The sequence below is a fragment of the Oncorhynchus masou genome, chromosome 8 (genome assembly GCF_036934945.1).
Source record: "Oncorhynchus masou masou isolate Uvic2021 chromosome 8, UVic_Omas_1.1, whole genome shotgun sequence".
Classification (NCBI taxonomy): Eukaryota; Metazoa; Chordata; class Actinopteri; order Salmoniformes; family Salmonidae; genus Oncorhynchus; species Oncorhynchus masou.
The window spans coordinates 19,168,824-19,189,177 of NC_088219.1; the positions used below are offsets into that span (position 1 = coordinate 19,168,824).

General features: G+C 43.9%; 1 protein-coding gene across 1 annotated transcript in view; it reads right to left on the reverse strand.

The window, feature by feature from the left end:
• Positions 1-15,615: 15,615 nt before the first annotated feature.
• Positions 15,616-20,354, reverse strand: part of gabra3 (gamma-aminobutyric acid type A receptor subunit alpha3) — a 192,418-nt gene continuing 187,679 nt past the window's right edge. Inside the window, exon 10 of the mRNA XM_064971858.1 lies at positions 15,616-16,043. Coding sequence (XP_064827930.1) covers positions 15,837-16,043 — 207 coding nt within the window. The 3' untranslated portion in view covers positions 15,616-15,836. The remainder of the gene's footprint in view (positions 16,044-20,354) is intronic.

The window sequence follows — 20,354 nt, forward strand, 5'->3', positions numbered from 1 at the left end:
GAAGAAGAAGAACGTGGCTTACTTCATTGATGCTAATCTCCTCATGCGTAAATGGAAATCCCATGTTTTGTGGAGATTGGAATGCTGCTTATCAATAAGTGTTTCCTACAACCTTTCGACAAACTGTATTATCCCTTGCTCATAATCACCAGTGGTCTGGTCATTGAGGAATTACAAAAACTTCTGATCGGATCCTTCGACATTTCTTTTGGCCGGGTTTAAAACAAGATGTGGCTCAGTTCTGTCGGACATGCCACACATGTCAGATATCAGGAAAACCAAATCAGGATATTCCTCCAGCTCCTCTTTGTCCCATACCTGTCATAGGTGAACCATTCGAGCATGTGGTGGTTGATTGTGTCGGACCGTTACCGAAGACAAAATCGGGTAACCAGTTTTTGTTAACGATAATGTGTATGGCTACAAGATACCCCGAGGCCATTCCTCTGCGAAGGATTACATCCCCGGTAGTGAGTAAAGCCTTAATAAAATTCTTCACGACATTCGGGTTACCTAAGGTGGTACAAAGCGATCAAGGTACCAATTTCCTATCCAAGCTCTTCAAGCAGGTTAAAATCCTTGTCAATTACGCACCTCTAGTTTTGTTTGCTGCTCGTGAAACTGTGCAGGAGTCCCTAGGTTTCAGCCCGGCTGAACTAGTGTTTGGTCACACAGTGAGAGGACCAATGAAAGTCCTTAAAGAACAGTTCTTGTCCCAAGACTTGTGTACAGGAGATGAGAATGTGTTGGACTACGTTAGTCGCTTTTGTGAGCGCCTACACCAAGCTTGTGCTCTCGCAAAGGAAGCTCTGTCTTCCTCACAGAGGAGCATGAAAAGACATTATGATAAAGAGGCTGTTTCTCATCCACTACAGCCAGGTGACCAAGTACTGGTGTTATTACCTGTTCCAGGATCTTCACTGTCAGCTCGTTTCTCTGGTCCTTATTTAATTGAACAGGAAATAAGTGAAACTGACTATGTGCTTCAAACTCCTGATAGACAATGCCAATCTCGTGTGTGTTACATTAACATGTTGAAAGCTTACCACACCCGACCCATCACCCAGTTAGAGAGTTCAAAAACAGAGGAAGGTACTGCTGTCTCCTCTGCTACTACTGCGATGATAGTGGACTGTCATATTGATGATGTTGATGGATTGGAGTTGCGCAATACTCAGCAGCAGTGTGTTAGATTGCCCAACTCAGAAATGCTGCTGTCTATCCAGTCAGGTCTGGTTCATTTAACGGATGGACAGGCCAATGATATTGTGAGGCTACTACACAGTTTTCCATGTCTCTTTAATGACGTTCCTACTCGCACAAACGTGTTGGAACATGACATTAATGTTGGAAATGCTACACCTATCAAGCAACACCCATATCGTATCAACGCTTCCAAGAGGAAGATAATGAGGGGTGAGGTGAAATATTTGTTGGAGAATGACCTGGCTAAGCCAAGTTCCATCCCTTGGAGTTCTCCTTGCATTCTGGTTCCTAAACCTGATGGTACGTCCAGGTTATGTACGGATTATCGAAAGGTAAATTCTTGCCAGATTCGTTCCCGTTACCCAGAATGGACGACTGTATCGACACTATTGGTGCTGCTAAGTATGTAATCAAGTTGGACCTCTTAAAAGGTTACTGGCAGGGTCCGTTAACTTCACGTGCTTCTGAGATTTCTGCCTTTGTGACCCCAGACAACTTCCTACCGTACTCAGTCATGGCTTTTGGGATGCGAAATGCACCAGCCACTTTCCAACGACTGGTTAACTCCGTATTAGCTGGCGTTCCTAATTGTAGTGCATACCTTGATGAGCTAGTAATTTATTCGTCTGAGTGGTCAGATCATGTTGACTCTATAAGGGTAGTATGTGAACGGTTGGCAGCTGCTTCTCTAACCCTGAACTTGGCAAAGTGCGAGTTTGGGAAGGCTACTGTTACCTATCTCGGTAAAGAGGTTGGCCATGGACAGGTGCGCCCTGTTGATGCCAAGGTCTTGGCTATAACTGCATACCGCATTCTGCGGTAGTTGCTCCATTGATTTGCTCAGTCCGGCTAGATCATTTGTGTGGTCCCCTGATCTGCGAAAGCACTCTTATGTAGTACCCCTGTACTTGCTGCTCCGGATTTTGAACAACCGTTCAAGCATGAGGTAGATGCTAGTGCCAGAGGTGCTGGTGCTGTTCTACTGCAGCAGGACAAGAGTGGAGTGGATCATCCTGTTTGTTATTTTTCCCGTAAATTTAATAAATGTCATACAAACTATGCGACAATAGAACAAGACGCTCTTGCTTTGTTGTTGGCCCTGCAATACTTTGAAGTATATATTGGTTCCAGTGCCCTACCAGTGATAGTATATACTGACCATAACCCCTTAGTTTTTCTCCACCGGATGTACAACCAGAACCAGCGCCTTATGCGTTGGGTGCTGATTGTACAAAATTATAATTTGGAGATCCGCCACAAAAAGGGTTCTGATAATGTATTGGCAGATGCTTTGTCTCGTGTGTAATGATGATTTTTGTATGTTTTGTGAGGTTGACTTTGTTGTTGTGCTTGTGGGTTATTCATTAAAATACTGTAGTCGCAATCCCTGGGGTTCCTCTTTTAAGGGTGGGAGTGTTACGGATACCAGTATCCTGTGTGTGTATCCTGTGTGTGTGTATCCTGTGTTCTTTTCTTTCCTTCTCCCCTCACAGGTGAAAATCATCACTCCCCAATCAGTCACCAATCCAATCATCAATCAGAAGACACACCTCCTCTTGTTTCCTACCCAATCACAGTTCCTTTCCCTTGGTTTAAAAACCCTGTCAGTTGTTTGCTCTAGAGCTCAATCTCTCTGTACATGCCATGTCTGTAGATCTCGCTGTTTCACTCTCTTTATGTATTGAGCTATCTTTTGTTTGAGCACCACCATAGCACTTTGTCATCACCTGCGGGTATTGTTTTTGGTTATGGTGTGTGTTTGTTTGCTGGTGGGAAAAGGGGAAACCAAGACAAGTCGCCCATGGGCATACACTACCCGTAGGTAGACTTTGTTAAATACACTAGTTAGAACTGTGCGGACCACCCACTGTATTTTTGGTTAGTTAGTTAGCTGTTGTTAAAGTAGGCTAGTCTAGCTTAGAGGTGTTTTTGAATACATATGGTTTCTTTCCTTGGGTCCAGCTCAGCCCCTTTTCCTGCCCCCCCCCCCCCATTACCGTGTGTTTATTAATAAACCCTGAGTTTGACGGTAGATTTCAGTTGTCATGGTTATTTCGTTCACACTTTTACTTTGTCACTATTATAATTTGCATGAGTTATGTTACAGGTCTCATTACCATCCCCCCTAGACTGTCGGGCCAAAAGGGATTCGTAACACTGTCAAATTGTGGAGTCAACAAAAGTTCTAAATAGCATTATAAATCTTCACTTGCCTTTGCTGATATTTATCGGAATGCACACCCAGGACTCCCACTTCCACAAGAAATGTTTGTTTTGTTCGATTATGTCCAAATACATTTACATTACATTTAAGTCATTTAGCAGACGCTCTTATCCAGAGCGACTTACAAATTGGTGAATTCACCTTCTGACATCCAGTGGAACAGCCACTTTACAATAGTGCATCTAAATCATTAAGGGGGGGTGGTGAGAAGGATTACTTATCCTATCCTAGGTATTCCTTGAAGAGGTGGGGTTTCAGGTGTCTCCGGAAGGTGGTGATTGACTCCGCTGTCCTGGCGTCGTGAGGGAGTTTGTTCCACCATTGGGCGGGCCAGAGCAGCGAACAGTTTTGACTGGGCTGAGCGGGAACTGTACTTCCTCAATGGTAGGGAGGCGAGCAGGCCAGAGGTGGATGAACGCAGTGCCCTTGCTTGGGTGTAGGGCCTGATCAGAGCCTGGAGGTACTGCGGTGCCGTTCCCCTCACAGCTCCTTAGGCAAGCACCATGGTCTTGTAGCGGATGCGAGCTTCAACTGGAAGCCAGTGGAGAGAGCGGAGGAGCGGGGTGACGTGAGAGAACTTGGGAAGGTTGAACACCAGACGGGCTGCGGCGTTCTGGATGAGTTGTAGGGGTTTAATGGCACAGGCAGGGAGCCCAGCCAACAGCGAGTTGCAGTAATCCAGACGGGAGATGACAAGTGCCTGGATTAGGACCTGCGCCGCTTCCTGTGTGAGGCAGGGTCGTACTCTGCGGATGTTGTAGAGCATGAACCTACAGGAACGGGCCACCGCCATGATGTTGGTTGAGAACGACAGGGTGTTGTCCAGGATCACGCCAAGGTTCTTAGCGCTCTGGGAGGAGGACACAATGGAGTTGTCAACCGTGATGGCGAGATCATGGAACGGGCAGTCCTTCCCCGGGAGGAAGAGCAGCTCCGTCTTGCCGAGGTTCAGCTTGAGGTGGTGATCCGTCATCCACACTGATATGTCTGCCAGACATGCAGAGATGCGATTCGCCACCTGGTCATCAGAAGGGGGAAAGGAGAAGATTAATTGTGTGTCGTCTGCATAGCAATGATAGGAGAGACCATGTGAGGTTATGACAGAGCCAAGTGACTTGGTGTATAGCGAGAATAGGAGAGGGCCTAGAACAGAGCCCTGGGGGACACCAGTGGTGAGAGCGCGTGGCGAGGAGACAGATTCTCGCCACGCCACCTGGTAGGAGCGACCTGTCAGGTAGGACGCAATCCATAGATGCCCAACTCGGAGAGGGTGGAGAGGAGGATCTGATGGTTCACAGTATCGAAGGCAGCCGATAGGTCTAGAAGGATGAGAGCAGAGGAGAGAGAGTTAGCTTTAGCAGTGCGGAGCGCCTCCGTGATGCAGAGAAGAGCAGTCTCAGTTGAATGACTAGTCTTGAAACCTGACTGATTTGGATCAAGAAGGTCATTCTGAGAGAGATAGCGGGAGAGCTGGCCAAGGACGGCACGTTCAAGAGTTTTGGAGAGAAAAGAAAGAAGGGATACTGGTCTGTAGTTGTTGACATCGGAGGGATCGAGTGTAGGTTTCTTCAGAAGGGGTGCAACTCTCGCTCTCTTGAAGACGGAAGGGACGTAGCCAGCGGTCAGGGATGAGTTGATGAGCGAGGTGAGGTAAGGGAGAAGGTCCCCGGAAATGGTCTGGAGGAGAGAGGAGGGGATAGGGTCGAGCGGGCAGGTTGTTGGGCGGCCGGCCGTCACAAGAAGCGAGATTTCATCTGGAGAGAGAGGGGAGAAAGAGGTCAGAGCACAGGGTAGGGCAGTGTGAGCAGAACCAGCGGTGTCGTTTGACTTAGCAAACGAGGAATACCTCCGTTTTGTTTGTGCGTTTAGTTCACTATTCCAAAGGCACAATGCGGGAGCGCAAAATCCAGATGAAAAGTCAAGAGTTCCATTACAGTTTGAAGAAACATGTCAAATGATGTTTACAATCTATCCTTAGGGTCTTTTGATAATAAATCTTCAATAATATTCCAACCGGACAATAGCGTATTCATTACAGAGGAAAATGTATGAACGTCGCGCCCGCGTGACCGCACAGTAAACAACTGATTGGCCTCAGCCTAGTCCACTTGTTGAAACAGCTCTTATTCGATACCCTTCCACAATAGAAGCCTCAAACAACTTTCTAAAGACTGTTGACATCTGCTGGAAGCCTTGGGAAGTGCAATCTGGTCCCATAGACACAGCATATTGGATAGGCAATCACTTAAATGAAACTACAAACCTCAGACTTCCCACTTCCTGGTTGGATTTGTCTCAGGTTTTAGCCTGCCATATGAGTTATGTTATACTCACAGACATAATTCAAACAGTTTTAGAAACTTCAGTGTTTTCTATCCAATACTACTAATAATATGCTTATATTAGCATATATTAGCAGACAAGGGGTGGCGGACTACGTATTTTTGTAAACAACAGCTGGTGCATGATATCTAAGGAAGTCTCGAGGTTGTGCGCGCCGGATAGTCTGGTCTACAGCTTATCATGAGATACTCTATCTACCTCGAGAATTTTCATCTGTATTTTTTGTAGCTGTCTACATACCACCACAGACTGAGGCTGGCTCTAAGACCACATTCGATGAGCTGTATTCCACCATAAGCAAACAGGAAAACGCTCACCCAGTGGCGGCGCTCCTAGTGGCCGTGGACTTTAATGCAGGGAAAATCGGTCTTACCAAAGTTCTATCAGCATGTTAAATGTGCAACCAGAAGGAAAAAAACTCTGGACTACCTTTACTCCACACACAAAGATGAATACAAAGCTCTCCTTCGCTCTCCATTTGGCAAATCTGAACATAATTATATCCTCCTGATTCCTGCTTACAAGCAAAAGCTTAAGCAGGAAGCACCAGTGACTCAATCAATAAAAAAGTGGTCAAATGAAGCAGATGCTAAGCTACAGGACTGTTTTTCTAGCACAGACTGGAAGATGTTCTGGGATTCCTCCGATGGCATTGAGGAGTACACCACATCAGCCATTGGCTTCATCAATAAGTGCTTCGATGACGTCGTCCCCACAGTGATCGTACGTACATACCCAACCAGAAGCCATGGATTACAGGCAACATTAGCACTGAGCTAAAGGCTAGAGCTACCGCTTTCAAGGAGCAGGACTCTAACCCGGAAGATAATAAGAAATCCCTCTATGCCCTCCGAAGAACCATCAAACAGGCAAAGTGTCAATATAGGACTAAGATCGAATCATACTTCACCGGCTCTGACACTCATCGGATGTGGCAGGGCTTCAAACCATTACAGACTACAAAGGGAAGTACAGCCGAGAGATGCCCAGTGACACGAGCCTACCAGACGAGTTAAACAACTTCTATGCTCGCTTCGAGGCAAATAACACTGAAACATGCATGAGAGAACCAGCTGTTCCGGAAGACTGTGTGATTATGCTCTCCGCAGCCAATGTGAGTAAGACCTATAAACAGGTCAAGATTCACAAGGCCACAGGGCCAGATGGATTACCAGGACGTGTACTGCGAGCATGCACTGACCAACTGGCAAGGGGCTTCACTGGCACCTCCCTCTGCAACTGGATCCTGGATTTTCTGACGGGCTGCACCCAGGTGGTAAGGGTAGGTAACAACACATCCCCCACACTGATCCTCAATACAGGGGCCCCTGAGGGGTGCATGCTTAGTCCCCTCCTATACTCCCTGTTCACTCATGTTTGCACGGCCAGGCACGACTCCAACACCATCATTAAGTTTGCCGATGACACAACAGTGGTAGTCCTGAACACCGAGAACAATAAGACGGCCTATAGGGAGGTGGTCAGAGACCTGGCTGTGTGGTGTCAGGACAACAACCTCTCCCTCAACGTGATCAAGACAAAGGAGATGATTGTAGACTACAGGAAAAAGAGGACCAAGCACGCCCCCATTCTCATCGACGGGGCTATAGTCGAGCAGGTTGAGAGCTTCAAGTTCCTTGATGTCCACATCACCAATAAACTAACATGGTCCAAGCACACCAAGACAGTCGTGAAGAGGGCAAGACAAAACCTATTTCCCCTCAGGAGACTGAAAAGATTTGGCATTGGTCCTGAGATCCTCAAAAGGTTCTACAGCTGCAACATCAAGAGCATCCTGACTGGTTGCGTCACTGCCTGGTATGGCAACTACTCAGCCTATGATCGCAAGGCACTACAGAGGGTAGTGTGTATGGCCCAGTACATCACTGGGGCAAAGCTTCCTGCCATCCAGGACCTCTACTCCAGGCGGTGTCAGAGGGTGACCCTAAATATTGTCAAAGACTCCAGCCACCCTAGTCATAGACTGTTCTCTTTGCTACCGCACGGCAAGCAATACCGGAGCGCCAAGTCTAGGTCCAAGAGGCTTCTAAACAACTTTTACCCCCAAGCCATAAGACCCCTGAACATCTAATCAAATGGCTACCCAGACTATTTGCATTGCCCCCATCCTCTTTTACACCGCTGCTACTCTCTGTTATCATCTATGCATAGTCACTTTAATAACTCTACCTAAATATTACCTCAATTACCTCGACCAAGCAGTGCTCCCGCACGTTGACTCTGTACCGGTACCCCCATGTATATAGTCTCGCTATTGTCATTTTACTGCTGCTCTTAAATTACTTGTTACTTTTATTTCTTATTCTTATTCGTATTTTATTCGTATTTCATTATTGCTTAGGGGCTCGCAAGTAAGCATTTCACTGTAAGGTCTTCTACACCTGTGTTATTCGGCGCATGTGACTTATAAAATTTGATTTGATTTGAGGAGTAAGTTTTACACATCCCCAAGTGCTACACTAATACGGCTTTTTAGCCTCTAGAGGCCATTCTCTACGTTCTCGAACGACAACTTCCATCTGTCCCATGGGATTTTTGGTTCACCCACGTGAGGTAAGAAGGGCTCCGATGGCGGGAGAGATATTGCAGAAATACATTCAGCCATCCTCGTTCGCCAAATGTTATGTTTTAAAAGGACAGTGCAAACACTTGTTCTCAGTTGAGGCTAACGTTTATCGGAATGAGTCACGTCACTGATACAATAGAAATGGGACAACCAAATCACCTAGTGATTTCCCATAACAACATGCAAACAAAAAAGACAGTGTAATCGATGATCCGAATCATGGATGCTACACTAACCAACCAGTGGTGAACATAACACAACAACATTGACATCAGTACTTGTGATTGTGAAGAGAATTACAACATCATCATCATCTTGAATTTAGATTGGTTTTTCAGTATCTTTACCCTATTAATCAGTCTGATTAGGGTGAGTCACAAGGTAATGATCTGAGGGAGGCAATGTAGAAGGAGATGCTGGGGAGAGAGAGCATGTTTGACACATGCTCTGTACATAATTCAAGTACCATGTAGAGGGCATTCATTTGTTTAACCAGTAGCAGGTTGATATACTAGAGATATCGAACGTGTGCATTTGGCTCCAGTCTCCCCGCTCAATAATGGTACTGTGTGGGCTCAAACTGGGAGAACATGGGAATGCTTTTGGTCTCAGGGCAATTTGTATTATTCTGTAAGTAAATCTGTGACACTCCATTTAGTATGATATATTACATTACATTAGGTTACATTATGAATGGAATACCGGTGCAATATCATACAAACTATAGGATGTATAGTGTCATACATCTTACCCAGTTGTACAATATAATACAAATGGTACCTTATTTTACATTTTACATTGGAGGATGTGTAGTATTATATATCTTTCCTTGAGAGCAGGTTGCTTATTGCGGTGTAACAACAAAGGAGGATTACAGGGAGAATTTACCTTGGCGGTTAAGGGAGCAAAAAACAAATAATTGATGTGAAAGGTTAAGTAAAATGGGTGACGTTTAGAATAAGGGTTAGAGGGAGGGTTAACTAAAATGCTACAGTTGTCCCTGACGCGACTCTAACAAGCAACCTTTGGATTGCTAGAGGGTCATGGATAACATCAACCCATCCTCCCTGACCAACTCCTTACTTTAATTTCTGTCTAAAGTAACTAGACCATTAGTAGGTATCATACGTCTTGGAGGTGCTCAGAAATATGTATGTTTTGTATGGCTCTTAGACCAGGCTGTGATAAAATGCATTGTAATTACAGTATGGCAAAACCTGAACCTATTGGGGAGGGTCTGGGTGGGCGTCTGTCCGCGGTGGCGGCTCTGGCGCGGGACGTGGATCCCACTTCACCATAGTTTTTTTGTGCCTCTTAGCCTGCCTCCGTGGCCTCTTTAGAGTGGCTACCCTCGCCTCCGACCTTGGACTGGGGACCCATGCCACGGGTCCCGAATGGACGGGAGATTCTGGCTGACTGGCGGCTCTGGCGGCTCCTGGCTGACTGACGGCTCTGGCGGATACTGGCTGACTGACGGCTCTGGCGGCTCCTGCCTGACTGATAGCTCCGGCGGCTCCTGGCTGGCGGCTCCTGGCTGACTGACGGCTCTGGCGGCTCCTGGATGACTGGCGGCTCAGGACAGACGGGAGACTCTGGCGGCTCAGGACAGACGGGAGACTGCCCAACCTTACCTGGTTGAATGCTCCCCATAGCCAGGCCAGTGCGGCGAGGTGGAATAGCCCGCACTGGGCTGTGCTGGCGAACCGGGGACACCATGCGTAAGACTGGTGCCATGTACGCCAGCCCGAGGAGACGCACTGGAGACCAGATGCGCTGATCCGGCTTCATGACACCTGGCTCGATGCCCACTCTAGCCCGGCCGATACGAGGCGCTGCAATGTACCGCACCGGGCTATGCACACGCACCGGGGACACCGTGCGCTTCACCGCAAAACACGGTGCCTGCCCGGTCCCTCTCTCTCTCTCCGGAAAGCACGGGAAGTTGGCACAGGTCTCCTACCTGACTTCGCCACACTCCCCGTGTGCCCCACCCCAAGAAATTTTTGGGGCTGCCTCTCGGGCTTCCTTGCCAGCCGTGTTCCCTCGAAGCTCTGGCTCCCATTACCTGCTGCCTCCGCTCTCCTGGCAGCCTCCACCTGTTCCCATGAGAGGCGATCCCTTCCAGCCAGGATCTCCTCCCATGTGTAGCAACCCTTGCCGTCTGAAACGTCCTCCCATGTCCAGGAGTCCTGAGATAACTGCTGCCCGTTACCACTCTCCTTGGTCCTTTTGTGGTGGGTGTTTCTGTATGTTCCTATTTTGAATTTTGCTTGTTATTTTGAGTAAACTCAGTTATGTTACTCAATACCTGTGTCCTGCGCCTGACTCCGCTATAACTCTGCACCCAATCGCTGACATGTAGGCTTCTTCTAATCCATCACTTTCTACTACATATATTATTTACATTAATATATATATATATAATTTATAAGTCCAAAAATGGATGTAGCAACTACAGATTGTCCCTTTAAGTGTATCAAAACTTTGCGAGTTTGAGCATTAGGCCTATGGATGTATTTTTTTTATCATCATGAATTAGATTGAGCAATAAAAGCACCACTTTTATTCCATAGGCTGGGATCCGCACTATGCAAATGTTGCACAAGCGCATTTTTCACCTGTTTCAAAAACAATGATTGATAGGCAGCTTAAACTTCTTGAATTCAACCATTATTCGGTTCAAATACACATTTAGATTTGTGAACAGCCATCCTCAACAACCACAATCCATAAGGCGCAAATAGCTAAATGAGAGAGCAGCGGTGTGATTCACATCATTGCGCTATGTAGATATCAATAATAAGTGATATCCGTATCGCTGCAGACTACACCACTGCTGTCATCCTGCTGTCATCCTCCAAGCGTTTATTCAAGTTGGATCATCTTTGGATGCCAACAGCAGTAGCATCATTGGAAGACATAGCTTGGACTGTAGCCCTCAAAAGCCTATTCCTGCCCTTTCTCTATCAAACAAATTTGGTGTGTCATCATACTGGTCTCTGACTTGTGGTTAGACTCGTTCAGGTGGAACCACCTTAAACTTGCACAGTTTTTCAATGCTGATTTTGAATGTAATTTAGAAAACAGAAGTGTCAAAGATTTTTTCACACAAACATCCTTTTGGAATTTAAAAGTAATCCTCAAAGTAATCATCTAGTTTTTCAAAATTATCTGTAATCTGATTACAATATTTTAGCTGGTAACGTAACAGATTACAGTTACCGTTTTTTGTAATCCCTTACATGTAACAGATTACATGTAATTTGTTACTCCCCAACACTGCATATCAAGAAGCTGATTAAACAGCAGGATCATTACACAGGTACCTGTGCTAGGGACAATAAAAGACCACTCTAAAATGTGCACACAACACACAAGACCACAGAGTTTTGAGGGAGCGTGCAATTGGAATGCTGACTGCAGGAATGTCCACCAGAGCAGTTGCCAGAGAATTTTAATGATCATTTCTCTACCATAAGTCGCCTCCAACGTTGTTTTAGAGAATTTGGCATTACAGTACATCCAACCGGCCTCTGTACATAATTCCTGGAAGCTGAAAACATCCTAGTTCTTCCATGGCCTGCAGACTCACCAGACATGTCACCCATTGAGCATATTTTAGATGCTCTGGATCAACGTGTATGACAGCATGTTCCAGTTCCCGCCAATATCCAGCAACTTCGCACAGACATTGAAGAAGATTGGGACAACATTCCACAGGCCATAGTCAACAGCCTAATCAACTCTATGTGAAGGAGATGTGTAACGCTGCATGAGACAAATGGTCGTTTTCTGATCCACAAACCCCTACCTTTTTTCTTAAGCTATCTGTGACCAACATAAACATATCAGTATTCCCAGTCATGTGAAATGCATAGATCAGGGCCTAATTTCTTTCTTTCAGTTGACTGATTTCCTTATATGAAACTGTAACAGTAAAAGCTTTGAAATTGTTACATGCTGGGTTTATATTTTTGTTTAATATACACTGTATATGTAGTTCACTTCTCCCCAACACGGTGTACATTATACATGCAACCACTAAAATTAGGGGAGTCAATTTTTACTTGAGAGTTGTGTTGAATCAATGAATAGTGTCTCCAATTCACAGAGGGGGAGACCAGATGGATTTCATGATTAATCTTTTAACAGGACAGACGAAATGGAAGTGGGCAGTTTCCCCTTGATCTCATAACTTAAAAAAAGGATTAGTTTCTGTTTCCTCAGCCCAGTGATGAGGGAGGTGCATCTGCTCAGACCAAGCAGTTCCATGTCTATTTAAGTCGTGGCAGCGCAAACGATTGATGAATAGATAACGATGCAATGATAGGATCAAAAATTCAGTGTCTCTTTCTGTTCTCATTTCCAAATAAACAAACTAATCAAGCACTCCAAAAGCAGTAAGACACAGCCAGTAACTCATCCCTGTCACAAATCCATTTTAGGGAGCGTTATCAACTAACACCCGTCAAGATAGTCGAAACCCTTCACTGGCCACCATTTTGTGGTATTATTGCTGAGGATTGTTTCACTGCGAAAAGTGTTCAATAAAAAACAATGGCCATCCCTCTATCTTTCCCAACATAAATAGATTTTCCAGTTCTTTTATCATTACTCATTCTCACGGTTGCTGAGTCACTTGTGGCGGCATTGCCTGTTCACTGGACTGTCATTCAGCCAGGTTAGATCAACTCTGACCAGCTGTTCAGCCTCTCTCCCTTGCTTAGGGTTCCCTGAAGTACTACACTGCTGCCTGCCTGCCCTCCGACTCTCCTCTCCCTGCTTCTCTCCTACCTCCCATACTCCCCTCCAGGAACTAGGTGGGGTACCAGCTTAAATAGAGGGATGTCCAGCCCCCCCCCCCCCACAACATCTGTTTGGAGTGAGAGGAGGCTGGTTTCAGATGAATGTCTGATGCATTTCATTATGAATCCTGCCTTGACAGATACATATGGTGGCAAACCATCTAGGGGCAGAAACAGCAGCACGTTGTAATTCGTCGTCCATAGTGTCCTTTATCTCTCGCTTTCCACCCAAAGACATTTGAAAGAATACCGTGGTGTACAGTCGTGGCCAAAAGTTTTGAGAATGACACAAATATTAATTTTCACAAAGTTTGCTGCTTCAGTGTCTTCAGATATTTTCGTCAGATGTTACTCCGGGATGCTAAGAAAAATCCATATCTCAGACTGGCCAATAAAAACAAAATATTAAGATGGGCAAAATAACACAGACACTGGACAGAGGAACTCTGCCTAGAAGGTCAGCATCCCGCAGTCGCCTCTTCAATGTTGATGTTGCGACTGGTGTTTTGCAGGTACTATTTAATGAAGCTGCCAGTTGATGTGTCTGTTTCTCAAACTAGACACTCTAATGTACTTGTGCTCTTGCTCAGTTGTGCACTGGGGCCTCCCACTCATCTTTCTATTCTGGTTAGAGACAGTTTGTGGTGTTCTGTGAAGGATGTAGTACACCGTGTTGTACGACATCTTCAATTTCTTGGCAATGGAATAGAGGCATGGAATAGCCTTCCTTTCTCAGAACAGGAATAGACTGATTCGTTTCAGAAGAAAGTTCTTTGTTTCTGGCCATTTTGAGCCTGTAATCAAACCCACAAATGCTGATGCTCCAGATACTCAACTAATCTAAGGAAGGACAGTTTGATTGCTTCTTTAATCAGGACAAAGGTTTTCAGCTGTGCTAACATAATTGCAAAAGGGTTTTCTAATGATCAATTAGCCTTCTAAAATGATAAACTTGGATTAGCTAACACAACGTGCCATTGGAACACAGGAGTGATGGTTGCTGATAATGGGCCTCTGTACACATATGTAGATACTCCATAAAATTAATCAGCCATTTCCAGCTACAATAGTAATTTACAACATTAACAATGTCTACACTTTATTTCTGATCAATTTGATGTTATTTCAATGAACAAAAACGTGTGTATACTAGGCAGTGTCAGAGGAAGGCCCAATAAATAGTCACAGACTCCAGTCACCCAAGTCATAGACTGTTCCCTCTGCTACCACACGGCAAGTGGTACCGGAGCGCCAAGTCTAGGTCCAAGAGGCTCCTTAACATTTTCTACCCCCAAGCCATAAGACTTCTGAACAATTAATCAAATTGCCACACGAACTATTTACATTGACCCCCACCCCCCCTTGTTTTTACACTGCTGCTACTCTCTGTTTTTTATTTTTATCTATGCATAGTAACTTTACATCTACCTACATGTACAAATGACCTCAACTAACCTGTACCCCTGCACATTGACTCGGCACCAGTACCCCCTGTATATAGCCTCGTTATTGTTATTTTATTGTTTATTTTATATAGTAAATGTTTTCTTAACTCTATTTCTTGAACTGCATTGTTAGTTAAGGGCTTGTAAGTTAGCATTTCATGGTAAGGTCTACACCTATTCTATTCGGCGCATGCAACAAATAAACATTTGATTTGATTCACCTTGTCAGTCTATGTCATGTAAAGATCAGGTGTTTGTAATGTTTTCTACACTCAGTGTATTTGGCAGTGATAAACATGTTCTGTATCTCTAAAGATATCAGAGGTTTGACCCAGACAAGCTTTTAGTACCGATCAAGACTAAAAGTTCCTTTGTCATGAACTGTGCATTCAGTTCTTTGTACAAATGTCCAGTGTCTAAGTGTTACTTACAATCCAGTCCCCTCAATTTGGAGGTAGACTGAAAGCACGTAAGGTTTTTTTGGTTCTTTTTTTAAGAAACTGAGTTTCCATTTATTCTCCATCACTCTTACAAAGCCAGTGGCAGAGCAAGAGCATGGTGTGTTTCACAAAAGATAGATCCCATCAAGTGAGGAGAAATGAAATTGGAGGACATGCAATGAGAATTGATGGCATTAATGTCAGGGTGGAGGTGTTTTATCAGGGCCATAGTGACATCAATACGCCTTTTTCTCATCGTCTCTCAGGTACAATGACTCTTGGCAGCACAATGACTATGGTAAAGCGTTTCACCCTCAGGGAAGGGGACATTATTGGCAAATTGTGATTGTGATTTTGATTGCTGTTTTTGCTCAGTCACACAGGCTGTCACCTGAAAGCCAAAATCTAGATGAAATGCTAGTGGTCAAAGGAATATTTCACTTTTCTAATCATCTACAATATGTGCCAATATTACAAGAGACATACTAGATATACAAGAGAGTACTATTCCTTTGTGAATAATTTTGTACATAGACACCCTATTAAAGAATGAGGTGTATTGGAGAGGCCTGGATTGGCTAACACCACGACTGAGGCTAATGGCAATTTATTGGCCCATGTACTTAAGAACATGTGCACCCATGCACACAGACGTGCACGAACACACAATCGCACAGAAAATAGAGAAAGTGTGTGACAAGTAAAATAACAACAATTTAGTCTACCACTCCTTACCGCCGAGACGGGATTATACAACTGGATTACTTCTGGAGTTTGCTCTTTATATTACTGTAAAAATGACAGAAATGACAGTACAGAAACAGTTGGAAAGAAGGCATCTGCACATGAATGGAGTGCGGGAGAGAACTGCATAGATGTTTCACCATCTCTGGCTGTTTTCAGTCCACTATCAGCAATGTTCACCTTGAGAGAGGAATTTAAAGGCATCAGCGATTCCTGGAAACAGGTATGTGCCTCTGGTGTTGCAGGTGTCTGTTGATGAAAGGCAGTGACAAGTCAGTAATGAGCATTGCACAATAATTCAAAGTAATGGAAAAATACTCATAGTTTCCACAACATACAACCAAATGCAAACTGTATTTTTTTTATGTATGAAGAGTGAAGGTTGGGGTATAAATGTGTTTTGTGCTATTGCAGTGACAGAGGCTGAAACACAACCAATGAGTAGTATTCTTATCTGTGCCAAACAGACCTTTGAGTATCTGAGGCGTTTTCTGATTTCCTCCAATACACAGAGAGAGACAAGCAGCCGACTCAGCAGAGAGATCACAGAGGAGAAATGAGAGGAATAAATTGACACTTCACCCTAACACCTCTGAGTCTCTCTCTATAGAGTCATACATTATGTTTATGGGAACTTACCATGGTCTAGAATTGATCCCCCATGTACACTTCTGTATCTATAATACAATCAGTGTGGATATGAGGTATATGAAGTATTTGAAGATATACTGATGTTATTCATGAATATATCTTGTTATTGATATTACTGATATTATTCATGAAAGGAGTGTGTATCTGACATGTCCTGCTTACTAGTTATGAAACCACTCACAGAATGCATTAGTCTTATTTAGGGAGAGCAAATTGAATGCAAGCAATTCTGGCACTCTAAAAGACACATTCATTTCATGAACTTCTTTTTTTGCTGCTGCTATGCTTTTGAAGTTCATTTCACACTCTTTATAATGAAGTGTACAACCTTATTAGACTATGTATGTGGTAATTCACATAACTATAACATTACCACTTGCTAACAACCACCCCTGTGGTTCTGGGGATCATTACTGTCTTGTCTGCTGCTCCTACGTTGTCTTGGAGACGAGTAAGACAGAACAACAATAAAGGAATTTCCCTTTTTGCAACCTTATCAAATGACCCTGTCCTGTATTCCCGCTGCATATCCAGCCGCCTCATTGCTGAGCAGCTCATGCTGGGGTGCTGAGAAGCAGATTGACTGCTGAGCTGTTCTTTTAGTTGTCAACATCAATCCTGCCGGGCTGGACAGAGACATCTGTCACTCACACAGCTCCTGTATCTGCCATGAAGAGACAACATGTTAAATGAATAAGAATAAGATTGGGGGATAGAGTCTAAATCATTTTCTTCTAAGGGAAATTGGATGGAGATGGAGGTTCGTGAGTTGGGGTGGGGGTGTTAAATCTTTCCCTTCTCTTACCAATTTCCTAGAATCCTCTTTGACATACAGTTCCTACAATAGAAATGAGACTGCCATCCTTGCAAGTGCGGTAGAATCAATCACTGGTGACAGGGACTATAAGCTTGCAGCTGGTGACACAACATGATGTTCTCTTTCTGGGAATGTGAGTGTACCATTTCACCTCCACTAGTCAGACTCCTCCCTCCCCGCCCACTGGAACTAATTAACAGGATGTAGAAGGTGAGAAGGTGTGAGGGGTCTGTCCTGAACAATGTGTATAAACCCTGGATGATTGACAGGGGGCTCTATATTGAAGCCACTGCGTAGCCATTTTAGCACTCCTCCACCATAGTAAAAAACATTTTCAACCCTATAGAAAAGCATTTGTTAATGTGTACATTACTTTTTAGCAAGTATATTCTATTACAGACACCTTAATGCAGACTTTTACATTATACTATATGAACTGAACATACAAAAAAATGTAATACTAATATATATAAAGTACAAGTTAAAAATTTGGACACACCTACTCATGTTTTACTTTATTTTGACTATTTTCTAAATTGTAGAATAAAATTGAAGACATCAAAACTATGAAATAAAACATATTGAATCATGTAGTAACCAAAAAAGTGTTCAACAAATCAAAATATATTTTACATTTGAGATTCTTCAAAGTAGCCACCCATTGCCTTGATGACAGCTTTGCACATTCTTGGCATTCTCTCAACCAGCTTCATGAGGTAGTCACCTGGAATGCTTTTCCAACAGTCTTGAAGGAGTTCCCACATATGTTGAGCACTTGTTGGCTGCTTTTCCTTCACTCTGCGGTCCGAATTATCCCAACTATGTCAACTGGGTTGAGGTCGGGGGATTGTGGAGGCCAGGTAATCTGACACAGCACTTCCTCACTCTCCTTCAAATAGCCCTTTCACAGCCTGCGTGTTTGGGTCATTGTCCTGTTGAAAAACAAATGATAGTCCCACTAAGCGCAAACCAGATGGGATGGCGAATCGCTGCAGAGTGCTGTGATAGCCATGTTGATTATGTACGCCTTGAATTCTAAATAAATCACAGACTGTGTCACCAGCAAAGCACCCCCACACCATCATACCTCCTCCTCCATGCTTTACGGTGGGAACCACACATGTGGAGATCATCCGTTCACCTACTCTGCGTCTCACAAAGACATTTGGGCTGCAATCTGAGGTGCAGTTAACTGCCGATTTCTGAGGCTGGTAACAAATTAACTTATCCTCTGAAGCAGAGTTAACTCTGTGTCACGTCTAGTCAAGGTGGGTGGAATCAGGCGCAGAGAGCAGAATGCGATAATAACGTTTATTCTCCGGTGAACAAAAAACAAACAACAGTCAACCCAAAATAAAGACAGGGTGAAAATATCCAAAACAGGATAAAGACTAACCGGAGAAAAAACAAACAGCAAACACCGACAGACAAAACGAAATGACAAAATAAACAATCCTGCACAAAACAAGGGCGGGACAACCTACATTAAATACAGACACTAATAAACTAAACAACACACAGGTGAAACCAATTAGACAAAACCAACAGAAACACGAAAAAGGGATCAGTAGTGGCTAATAGGATGGTGACGACGACCGCCGAGCACCGCCCGAATGGGCAGGAGAGCCAACCTCGGCGGAAGTCGTGACACTCTGGGTCTTCCTTTCCTGTGGCAGTCCTCATGAGAGCAGTCCTTCATTATAGCGCTTGATGGTTTTTACAACTGCACTCGAAGAAGAAGTTCTTGAAAGTTCTTGAAATTTTACATATTGTCTGACCCTCATCTCTTAAAGTGATGATGGACTGTCATTTCTCTTTGCTTATTTGAGCTGTTCTTTCCATATTATTATCTTCTGTATACCACCCCTACCTTGTCACAGCACAACTGATTGGCAAAAACGCATTAAGAAGGAAAGAAATTTCAGAAAATTAACTTTTAACAAGGCACACCTGTTAATTGAAATGCATTCCAGGTGACTACCTCATGAAGCTGGTTGAGAGAATGCCAAGTCTGTGCAAAGCTGTCATCAAGGCAAAGGGTGGCTACTCAAATGTAAAATATATTTTGATTAGTTTAACATTGTTTTGGTTACTACATGATTCCATAAGTTTTATTTCATAGTTTTTATGTCTTCACTATAGTTCTACAATGTAAAAAATAAATAAAAATAAAAATCCTGTAATGAGTAGGTATGTCCAAACCTTTGACTTGTACTGATATATAAAATGTCCTTAAAGTAATTTTTTTTATAGAGTACTGTGACTGTCCCCACTACAACAAATAAATAAATGTACATTTGTCCTTGAAACAATGAATTGAAATACTGTAGATTTCCATTAATTCCTATGACGGACTGCTCCTTCTGAGGAGTACCAATATGGCAGCCGGCGGCTTCAAAGCCTCTCACATGGCATCCGTAATCTAGGGTTTATATACATCATTGGTCCTACAGTGTAATGAGGAAGGAGTTGCAGCTGGTTGGAGGTATGCACAAGTGGGTGGTGAAATGGACTCTCCATCATTATTTGATCAGGCTTATTATACCAAGGCCCCGATGACAGTGTTAGTCATTCTCTGACCATACAATTCTCATTCTAATACAGTCATGGCAAATATACAGTTACAGGTAAATTGTATAATCTCAAACGTCACGTGGGATACGTTTTTTTCCATGTTAGATTAGTGATGAAAATAGTGACATTTATGCTGTTCTACTTTATAATCTATATAATCTAATCTATAACATATTTAGGAAATCATACAGGAAGTCCCTGGGGAACACCAACAACATAGGAATTCAAATCAGATTTTTAGATCCTCTGAATGCTAGAACCTCTATTCACAACACTTAGATGAGAACATGGGGGTATGATATGAAAAATGGCCCTGTGGCCATGTCGTGACTGCACCATTTACACTAACACTGGGAGACTCTCCCTCCCTCAGGGCCCACAGTACAGAGAGAGAAACTCCTAGTCTCAGCCACCAGCAACAGGATGCTATAATCTTTACTGGCAATACCAGCAGCTGGCAGTCGTTTTGTAACTCCATTTTAGCAGAGCTTTGTGTGTCATTGAGGGCGACTGAGTGG